The 10,981-nt window shown below is 46.7% G+C and overlaps 1 protein-coding gene and 1 long non-coding RNA gene across 2 annotated transcripts; one reads left to right on the top strand and one right to left on the bottom strand.

Annotated features, from left to right (window-relative positions):
- Positions 1–327: 327 nt before the first annotated feature.
- Positions 328–3,532, top strand: LOC123442436. Its single transcript, XR_006630467.1, has 4 exons — positions 328–630; positions 722–1,638; positions 2,591–2,712; positions 3,209–3,532. It is a non-coding gene; the product is annotated as an uncharacterized LOC123442436 (long non-coding RNA).
- Positions 3,533–8,768: 5,236 nt separating this feature from the next.
- Positions 8,769–9,578, bottom strand: LOC123439187 (protein NEGATIVE REGULATOR OF RESISTANCE-like). Its single transcript, XM_045115928.1, has one exon. The coding sequence runs from the start codon at positions 9,443–9,445 to the stop codon at positions 9,068–9,070; it is 378 nt and encodes a 125-aa protein (XP_044971863.1). The 5' UTR covers positions 9,446–9,578; the 3' UTR covers positions 8,769–9,067.
- Between the last annotated feature and the right edge of the window lie 1,403 nt (positions 9,579–10,981).

The following is a 10,981-nucleotide window of genomic DNA, read 5'->3' as shown; positions in this document are numbered from 1 at the left end:
CAACCTAAGAGTTGTTCCATCCCAAACCTGGGACACCGCACAATCTTGTTAGTTACATATTTCAAATAATTTTTAAAACCCCACTTTCAGGGAACAATCCCCAGCCCAAATATTATGCCAGAAACTAATATTGTCACCATTACCAATTTCCCATTGATAAAAAGTTTTTGCAGCATTTGAAGCCCAAATAACACTCTTCCAAAAGAAGGGGAGCCCCCTGCTGCCTGGACCAGAGCAGATTTGAATTAGAAACATTATATTTATAGGTCAAAACCTTCTTCCAATCACTGTCAGCATTATTAGAAAATCTCTAATGTTGGAAATCCCCAAACCACCAAACTCTTTTTTCCTACAAACCAGGCTCCAATGTTCTAACGTGTGTTCTTCTTCTTGACACGAATGCTCTGGATGGCCTTGCTGTGCTCGTCTCGTCTCGCGATCCGCTCCTCTCCGTTGCTCGGGGCGGCGCGCTAATGGAGGAAAAGCGCGCACAACCATCGTAAGCTGCCTCTCCGTAGTTTGCCTTCCTCTCCCCTCCAACCGAGAACAGTAGGCGCAAGGCTCCCTTCTCTTCCTGCTCGACTGTCTGCTCGGAGCACTCACCGACGGCCTTCCGCGCGGCGACCGGAGGTACGCGCGCTCTGTGAATCCTTGGAGGAGGGAGGTCCTCGTCCATCTTTAACGCCTGATTCTGATCTTCCTCATTACGTGCTGCACACAGCCTCCGCACCTGCGGCGCAGACCACCTGTTCGACGGAATGGCTGAAATGGTCGACGCCCATAAAGTGGCTCTGAACTGCGGCAGGGACCGCTTCGAGGACCACCCGGAACCTGTGCTCGAGCTGGTGCTGTCATTCCTGCCCTCGCGAGATTCCATGAGGACATCCGTGCTCTCACCGCTGGTGCACCCTCTGGAAGTCCGTGCCCGCCCTGCGCTTCAAACCTTCTCAGTTCGGGAGTGCCCAGGCCTTCAGCGATTTCGTTAACAAGCTGCTTGAGCACCGTGACAGAACATCGCCTCTTCGTGGATGTGATATCACCTCCTATCCGGATGGCAAAGATGTTGAGGTACTCTGTGATGTTCAATCATGGGTATAGTATGCCGTCTCTTGTCAAGTGCCGGTGTTTCGAGTTAAATCATCGGGTCCTCTTTATTCTTGTTTTAAGCTATCCAACAACAGTTTCATCTCCAAGCACTTAACAAGGTTAGAGCTTTGCCATGTGGCGTTTGGCGAAAGCCCTCTAGATCTGTTGGGCAGTCAGGCACTAGAGGTGCTAGACATAGATGATTATTCTATCAACCTTGGGGATATCTTACCCAAATCTCTACGACATCTGAAAATCAGAGATTCAAGTCTTTCTGCTACTGATAGACCACGGAATTGTCTTTCTGCTCCGGGTCTTGTTACCTTTGAACTAGCCGATTGTTTCAGGTGGACGCCGTTACTTGAGAGCCTGCCATTATTGGTAACATCATTTATCAGGATTTCTTATTGCACAGATGCGTGTTCTAATTATATGTACCTTGGGGATTGTGGGAAGGATTCATGTGATGGATGCTATGCTGAAGATGATTGCTGTGTCCTTGAAGGTTTGTCGGGCGCTATGAATTTAGAGCTGTTGAATGAATGGTCTTTGGTACGTTTGTTCTTTTGGTAACTGCTTGCGTTGATTGCCATCCACTATTGCATCCTTGTATCAGACATCAATGAACCAAAGCATGCATGTTAAACTTGTTCCTAATGTCCAACTGCATGTTTTTCACAAACCCACTCTTTTTAGTCTTCATTTTTCTATGCAGACATCTCGATTAATTGGGTTGTGAAGATGGCAGTACATTTTCCATACATATTGTTAGCTCATACTTTTGTCATCATACTATTCAGAAGCATAAGATAATGATAATTCTGCGAGCCATTTTAGTTTTGCTACACTGTAGACAGTATTGATTCATATTTCTTTTTGATTGATCGAAACACATGTAAAATCTGGTATGTATATGTCTATTCGCTCACAATTGATTTCTTTAGAAATGAAGTCAAAATATGAAAGCTACATAGTGTCAAAAACGCTCTTATATTAAGATTCAACTCAGTACTATTGTCGTCTATTGATCTTATATTAAAATGTGAACTCCATATCAAGTGATCTTAGATTCAACTCAGTACTGTTGTCTTCTATTCCCTCCGTCCCATAGTGTCAAAAACGCTCTTATATTATGGGACGGAGGGAGTATATTATAACTGTTTTTAATCCTCTCCACTTTGTTAAGATTTTCGGAAAGGACTTGAAATGGTGCCCTTGGTTCAGCAACCTAAAAAATGTGTTGCTCAATGAGTGGTGTGTGTCTGCTAACTTCACTGGACTAGTTTACTTTCTTCACCACTCACCAATCCTAGAAAGGCTTACCCTTCAACTCACATATGCCAAGGTGTATATATTTTTTTCATATATGATAGCTTTGTCGTTGAAGGTACCATGTACAGCTGACTCATTTGAGTAAAACTTTATGTTCCCGAAAGCAATTTCACATTGAATCATATGAAAGCTACAACCCAAAGGAATTTTTCTTGGTGTCGAAACATCTCAGGTTAGTTGAAATCTATTGTTGCAAAGAAGATGGAAGGATTTCTCTAATTTCAAGGATCCTTGGTACTCATGGAGTAACTCCTTCGCAAATTAACATCAATCATGATTTTAGGTTTTGTTGCGGTAAGTAACTACTCCCTCCGTCTCAAAATTCTTGTCTTAGGTTTCTCTACAAATGAATGTATCTAAATGCTAAAATGTGACTAGATACATTCGTATCTCGACAAATTTAAGACAAGAATTTTAGGACGGAGGGAGTATTACTACAATCCACTAATGTTTACTTGGACTGCTTGTGCCATTACATTAAGTTTTAAAAAATGAAATTAATTTAGAAAGTAAACCATAAAATACATTTAATTTTTAAAAACTAGACATTGAACTATTTGGTAAATTTAGAAATGAATGTTACATCATATCCAGTTCACATATTCTACTGAAATAGCTCGTCCTTCCAGCATTTGCCTACCGAGATCAAGTTGTATGTTGATCCAATATTCCACAGCAATTTCTTATGCAGTATTTGCTGCATTTCTATGCCGCTTGCTATTCGATCGTACCTTCTCATGTTTTAATCTGCATTTTCATGTGCTCATTGTGTCCTCTATTGTTTATGCAGCCTTCAGTTTCGAGTAGCCGGAGTAGATCGGATGGTACTATTCCTGGTTATGCAGACTTTCATGTCTCTGGTTTTATCTTCGCGGCATTAGGTTGCTGCATTTTGCTTATCCGTGTGCACCTGTACCTGTTCCATTCATATGAAGTACGAACTCCTGTCGAGATACAATATTGTACTATTGCCCATTTGCTGAACTCGTTGTCAAGCCTCAACTAGTTTACATTTTGAAGCCTATGATCTATTTTTGTTTCAGCAACGTGTATCTAGTTGAACTTATGTATTATGGTACCCGTTCTGTTATATATGGTTTGGTCGGTTGCATGAGACCCGATTCCTACTTTTTATCTCTCCCACTTGCAGAAAACAGTGTTTAAGTTGCTTGCTAGTGTCGCAAATTCACAGAAAACTTGCAGTTCAATGCCTAGTTCATTGTTTAAGTTGCTTACTAGTGTAGCATGATGTTCTAGGTGGAAATTCAACTTAACAGTCTCCACTGCAATACTGGTATTAACATTGTTTTTTAACCAAAAGCAAATTTTATGTTTTCCTGGGATCTGGTGAGGGTTTGTTGAAATTTGGTCTATTTTGAGACAACCCAATAAGCTTTAGCTTGCGTGGCTAGTCTTGTCTCTTGTTATTGTGGTCATGTTCTATCTATTGTTTATTCCATTTAAACCATTGGTAAATTGTTCATATTTCCGATACTATGCGGGGACTAAAACCACGGGAGAAACCACAAGGAAACTTGAAAAAATTCGTTCGGAGGATGTGACATAGGATAAATACATGAACTCCTTTTGTAATAGCTGACCACATCTATCATGTGGTTAAAAAATTTACAGGAACTATGTAGACAGGAAAGATAACCCGAGATCTACATCAAGTAGGACCACAGGTTTGGTTTCCTCCAAAAATTCCATGGAATAGCCCATTCCATATATCTATACCTAATAATAAAGAAAATAGATATTCTTAGTCCGTCATTGCTATTTTATAGAAAATTTCTTGATGTTTTTGACATTAAACCCGTAGTACATAATATTTTAAATATTCATATCTTTAAACCGTAACTCGAAATTTAACATGTTATATATGGATTTTGATTAGAAAAATATGTAGAATCTGAATATGATGTTATTTTACCTGATAAACATTTACAAATTACTATATATGATGCAATCTTAATCAATAATGCATTATCCGTCTTTCTTTCATACCGGTACTGATCCGGATTGTGGATGAACATCTCAGAAAATGAGGATTGCAGACGAAATTAAAGATCGCTTGGCCGTTTCTTTGTATGTATTAAATCTACATGCAAGCCGTGTTTAAATAAAAGACATGTGGAATCTTCAGTTGCATTTTTAGTCTAACATCATCTTTGTTTGGGTCATAGATACAAATACCTAAATTATAGACCATTTTTTATAAATTAAAAGTGAGTGGTATTATTTTCTCCCGTTGCAACGCACGGACCCTTTTGCTAGTAGGAATTACAAAAGAATGTAGGATACCAATTTCTTTGTTCCAAACGGTACCAAAGAAAAATTAATTTCATACATGGATCGTATCCTCCAAAATTCCTATGTCTTTAATTTGTCTATCATACATTTTGATGTGAGATATTACCTCACATCTAAGTATGACATCAACACTGAGGTAATATATTTGGGTTTGTTTTATTTATTGTTTTTCTTTTTGGCTGTTGTCATTTGGACCTTGTCTCTTTTTTATGAACTTTGTTGTACAACACTTATTGTGTTCGATAAGCAATCGTTCACATGGGCTAGGCCCAGCGCTCCTCTCATGCTCGCTCAATCTATGGCAGTGGTCGCTAATCCTTATACGCTAGCGTACGTAGTATGAGTTGTTTTGTAAAAACAAATTCTCTTTTTTGGTTCAATTTTTTTATGGTTTTTTTTATTTTTTTTGTTTTAATACTTTTCTGTATTTTAAAAACAAGGAACCAATACAAAAAATGGAAGTAGTAAAACCCAAGAAAGAGACAAAGAAAACCAAGAAAGAAACAAAGATAAAAAAATAGTAATAACCAAAAAAGTAACAAAAATAGAAAAAAAACATAACTTTTAAAGAAATCATAAATTGGAAAACATTTTTTTAGAAATTAAATAAAAAATAAAAAATAAAAGGTCGGGTCCTAGTTGCGAGTCGAGGTGGAACTGCAACTGGGACAAAAAAATGATTGGGCCCTAGTTACGAGTTGTGAGTGAGATTGCAACTGCAAAAAAAATTTGTCGGACCCTAGTTGTGAGTCGAGCGTCAACTTGCTACTGAAACATAAAAGGTTAGATCGAAGTTGTGAGTCGAGGGTGGACTTGCAAGTAGGATAAACATATTCTCGGGGCCCAGTTGCAAATCGAGGATGGACTTGGAACTAGGGGGAAAGATTTGGTTTTATTTGCGAATTGATGATGGACTTGCAATTGAGACAGGAAAAAAGTGTTGGACCCCAAATGCGAGTTAAGGCCGGAACTACAACTAAGACAAAAATAAGATTTGGGCCCCAAACGTGAGTCGAGGGTGTGATTACAATTCGGAGAAAAAGAAGATCGAGCCCCGGTTGCGAGAGTCACGTATGCACTTGCAACTGGAAAAAAAAAAACTCGGACCCCAATTACAAGTCGAGTGTGGACTCGTAACTCGGAAAAAAGGTCGGGCCCCGATTTGTGAGTCAAATATGGACTTACAACTGGAACAAAAATAGATTAGGCTCTAGTTGAGAGCCATGGATAAACTTGCAACTGGGACAAAAAGTGTTGGACCTGAGTTGCGAGACGAGAATGGATTTACAACTGAAACAAAAAAGAAACTAAGTTGCAAATTAAGAATGGACTTACAACTCAGACAAGAAAAACTAAACCCAATTACGAGTCAAAAACACTGACAAGAAAAGGTCATGAATTAAGAAAAAAAATAAAAGACAAGGAAAAAAATAAAAGGTTAAAAATAAGAAAATCATGAAGTGAAAAAGTTTATGAATTTGGAACACATAAATGAAAAAGGAAGAGAAAAACAAGAAAGAAAAACACAGTGGTGAGCCAGCTCCAACACGTGTGTGTATGCACCACATTCATGAAAACAAACGAAAAGGGCCGGCCCCAACTAGCATCTACAGTACATGGTTGTCGCGCGAGCAAAGGAACAACAAGAACAACAGTACTCGACGATCAAGAAAGGGAGGTCTCTCGCGAAGGCCCTGCCCGCTCCCGCGAGGGGGGGGGGGCGGGGCGATAGCACACTCCACCGTCCCCAGCCCTCCTCCTCCCCTTTCCCTCCCCCGCCGCCGCCGGCTCGCGCCGCCGAGCAAAGCCCGGCCGGCATCGGTGGCGGCGGGGCCTCCCATCCCTTCCTCTCGGCGGGTGCTGGCGCAGGACAGCCTCTTCGGGCGGAGGCGCGCAGCTAGGCGGGGCGGCGCGGCGCGGCGGTGCGGGGCGTCGCGGCTCGGTGGCGGCTCCCTGGGCGGTGGCGCCGACGGACGCGGGTTAGGTGGGGTGCGTGTGCGCGGGGGCCGCGGGGTGCCCTCGATCCAGATCTGGACCTGAGGCTCCTCCAGCGGGATGTGTGCAGGCGGCGTGGGCCTGCTGTCGTCGGTGGCCTCGGCTACTAGTGGGGGCTGGTGCGGCGGCGGTGGGCGCCCCGGTGACGATGGCGGCTGCAGTCGGCGCGTGGTGGGCTGCTAGGGCTTCGGTGGTGGCCGGTTGGCCTCTTCCCGGCCAGATCTGGTGCGGGACATGACAGACGGCGCAGGGCCGAGTGCTCAGGGGCGACGGGGGCGTGTGGCCGGTGCAGATCCGGCGAGGCAGCGCGCGCCCGTCGCGGTGGTGCTACTCGGGACTTCTCGGTCGGCGGTGGGACGGGGCTGCTGCCTCGTTTGGCAGCGGTCGATCCGGGACTGCAGGTGGCAGTGCGGATCTGGTCCGTGGCAGAGGATGGCGGTCGGTGGTGCACAGGCAGTGGGTCGACCTAGTCCGCGGTGGTGTTTGCCGCCGCGTTAGTGCCCCTTCTTGTTGCTCCTTCGTGTCATCGGTCCGAGTGGGCACCCTTGTTGTTGCTATGCCGTGGACAGATCGACGACGCTGATTATGGCTGTGGCGGCGTGTGAGTTTGTCTCGGGCTAGTTGTGGACCATGTCGGGGCTTGCTCGGCGGTGGCCGTCAGCAGCTACTAGGCCGTGCTCCCCACAGTTGACGATGATTGTCGGGGGACACAGGCGTGGATCCCCCCTACTGTGGGGGTGTTCACCCAGGCCAGGTGGCTGATGTCGGGCTAGGAGCGGAAGGAAACACCTTCCGTCTCTCCCACCATGGGTGCGCGTTGTGAGGTCGGCGGTTGGCGGTGACGGTGTGGGTGGGGGCTGGGGTCCGGCTTCGGGCTCTTGGCGGTTGCGGTTGGTCCCTTCCGTCGCGGGCGTGCGGCGGGGGTGCAGCTAGGCCAATGGCGGGCCGGCGCCTTGGTGGAGGTGGCCGGCAGCGCGCGTGGTGGTGGTGCTTCTATTTGGCGGCGGGGCGGACTGGTCGTGTTGCAGCGGCCAGGATGCTCCCTGTGCGAAGGTGTGGAGGAGCGGCTTGGACGGGGGGCGGTGTCACAGACGGCGTGCTTTCTGTAGCGCGACGGCGGGAGCTTTACGTGGATCTGAAGCCCCGGCCGGGCCTGTGGCCACGGGCCTGGTTTGCTCCCGCTATCGCGTCCGGTCGGTTACCGTCCTCGACGGTGGAGGTCGTGCCCTCCCGCGTGCCGTTGGTGATGATGCCCTTAACCCCGGCTCCTCTTCCTCGTCGTACAGACCTCTCCTTGCGTTGCTCTGGTGAGCCGGCGTGCAAGCTTCAAGTCTGTGTTGGTGCAGGGTGGTGGTCGGTTTGGTGGCGGGCTCCGATGCGCGTGAGGTGGAGGTTGGGATCGGGAGAAATTCCAGTCGGCCTGGTCGACACCGTCGCGGTGGCGCCTGCGGGTGCCGCCAGACCTTCTTGGAGGGTGTCGGGGCTACCCTTCCTTTCCCTTCGCCGCGTACCGGGGGAATCTCTTAGCAGCAGCGGCGTCATCGTCGCATCCCTTCTTGAAGGTGTTGATTGGTACCGGCGTCTCGGAGTCTAGGAGCTTGGTGGGTGTTCTTCGGTGGACGCAGCGGTCGCGGGGCTCCTCCGTTTTCGGTGATCCGTCGGTGTTGGCATTTGTTTCTTTTTTTTCTTTCTTTTGGGCGTGCATGTGCTGTTTTCGTCACAGCACCTATCGTTGGATGTACGGGAAGTGATTGCTTTGTAATACAAAGCAGGGCGAAAGCATGTTTCGAGCAAGAAGGAATAACAAGAAAAATGCATGTGGAATAGCAAATCTGTTTTTTCGAATGGGGCCTTGGCAATAGCAGAGCTGTGGTTAAAGCTGCATTAGTTAGAAAACCTTGGAAGCTAAGCAGGCACTAATAATGAAGCAATGTTAGTAGAATTGTCTCATGCCGCGCTTGAATTCAATGTATTGTAATACGAAGGTGGTAAATTTATAGATGTATTATACTGGTCAGCAGTGATTTCCGGCGAAACCGACGGACGGAGGCCTGTATTTTTGTACAGGTGTATTTCAGACAAATACGCTATTCCAAACAGGGCCTCAGTGGACTCTTGTTACAGGTCTCCCTTGTTCACACAAGCACGACAGCGAGAGGCATCACATACAAACGTACGAGCTGAAGAAAGAGTAGTAGTAATTTTCGTTTATACGTACCGAATTACCACCGGTAATACGGCAATTAATAGACGATGATGAACAGTTCCCTAAAAAAAGAAAGCACGTCGCCGGCCAGCTCGCCCACGTCCGTCCGTGCCAGGGGTCGTCGTGCTGGCGTCTCTACGAGGGGGTGACCTCCGGCTCCGGCTCGGCGTTGAGGTCGAGGCCGCGGACGGGCAGCCGCGGCGGCGTGGCGTTCTCGGCAACGCGCTCGCCGGCGGGCAGCAGCTGCTTCTGCTGTTGCGGGGGAGGCGGTGGCGGGGCGGGCGGCGCGAAGTCCTCCCAGGAGAAGCTGGGGCACCACGCCGGCGCGCGTGGCGCCTGCTCGCGGGCTCCCGAGACGAGCCGGCGGGAGGCGTCGCGCATGCGGCGGAGGATGGCGTAGAACTCCTCGACCTCGGCGTCGGACACGTCGTCGTCGACGGTGACGGTGGCCGGCGTTGCGTCTGCGGCGGACGTGCGCTTGCGCTTGGCGGCTGTGGCCCTCGGCGCGTCCATGGTCACCACCACTCACGAGCGCGGGCGAGCGGGCAGTCGTTTCCTTGTCTGGTGGGTGCGCGTGGACGAGGGAGTGTCTCGGAAGCAAAGAACCCGGGAAGGACTAGGCTTATTATGTGATCCCAAAAAGAAAGAGAGATGAAAAATAAGTACGTAGTTAATATTGTTTTATGTTGTTTATTATAAGAGGGGACGGCGACTAGGGTGTTTGTTTCTAGGGATTTTTTGTTGCAGGGACTAAAAAAATTCCATGTGAGACAAACAGGAGGGACTTTTAGGGACTAAAAGGGGTATTTGGAACAATTTGGACCAAGCACGGAGAAAGAGGGGTTATGATGGAAGACGGTGATGAAGAAGAAGAGAACGATGATGACAACTACCGATATATGTTCCCTGAGTATGCTGGTACCGCAATGGAAGACAATGAAGAAGAAGATCAGGATGAAGAACGGGAACCAGATGAGCCCGCTGATGATCTTGGCCCGGTCATTTTTGATGCACGGCGAGGTTGCGACACAGAAAAGGAGAGATTGCAGTTCGAGGAGATGTTACAGGACCACAATAAATGGGTAGGGACTAGGGACTTTTAAGTTGGGACTAAAAAAAGTCCCGGGGCTTCTGAAACAAACAGGGCCTAAACTCCACCGTCCATCATGCTGACGAGAATATTTTTAGCAGTACGTTGTACCACGTGCACTAACTAGTAAGTAGTGCAGGCGTAAGAGCAACTCTAGCAGACCCCGCATAATGCCGGTCCGCAAAACGTGTTTGCAGTTCGGGCCGGCGCGGGGTGACACAGATGCAGACCCTCAAACGGATCCGTATAAAAGTATATTCGCTGAATATGTTTTTTTACGGGTCGGCTTTGCGGGGTCTGTTCGGACACAGCCGTGACGACTCGTAAACAGAAAACACTCAATTCTCGCACTTGACATAAGTTCACACAAATAAGTTCAAATTCAAACAAACATAACACAGTTTTACGCGGAAATAAAAGCCAAGTTCAGTAGGACAAACGCAAAAGATGGTCTTGCATCATCTTGGTCGAACTTCACTCCTTGCCATATCATGGAATGATTAAGATCTATCTCCTTGCCATATCATGCCACCATATAGAGCAGAGTCTTCCATCCTCCTCTTCAAGATCGCTCTATTTGCCATATCATGCCATATTTTGATGAGGTCGTCTATGTCATCACGGTTCATTGACATGATCTTGTTTTCTTCGGCGAGTAAGAAAGATTCTTTATTGATCAACTTCCACTTCTCGCAGTTTGGAGCAACTCCCAACAATGCTCTAGTTTGAAGAATTTACCTTCCGAAGCTTCCATGTCTTTGTATCTATGTTAGGCAATCTGATCCTACACAATGTGAACAAAGTGATGTAATCAATTTTCATGATGCAAATATGATTACACACAATTTAAACAAAGACAAAACAAACTCACATAATCTGACTCTACGGTGCCACTTGAAAGTCATTGCGTACTTGGTCCAAGCAAGCTGCCCAACAACACATAGGCTAGATATTCTCCT

Source organism: Hordeum vulgare, chromosome 3H (assembly GCF_904849725.1).
Source record: "Hordeum vulgare subsp. vulgare chromosome 3H, MorexV3_pseudomolecules_assembly, whole genome shotgun sequence".
NCBI classification, from domain to species: Eukaryota; Viridiplantae; Streptophyta; class Magnoliopsida; order Poales; family Poaceae; genus Hordeum; species Hordeum vulgare.
Note: the sequence above shows the minus strand (reverse complement) of the source record. Positions and strands in the feature narration are given on the sequence as shown.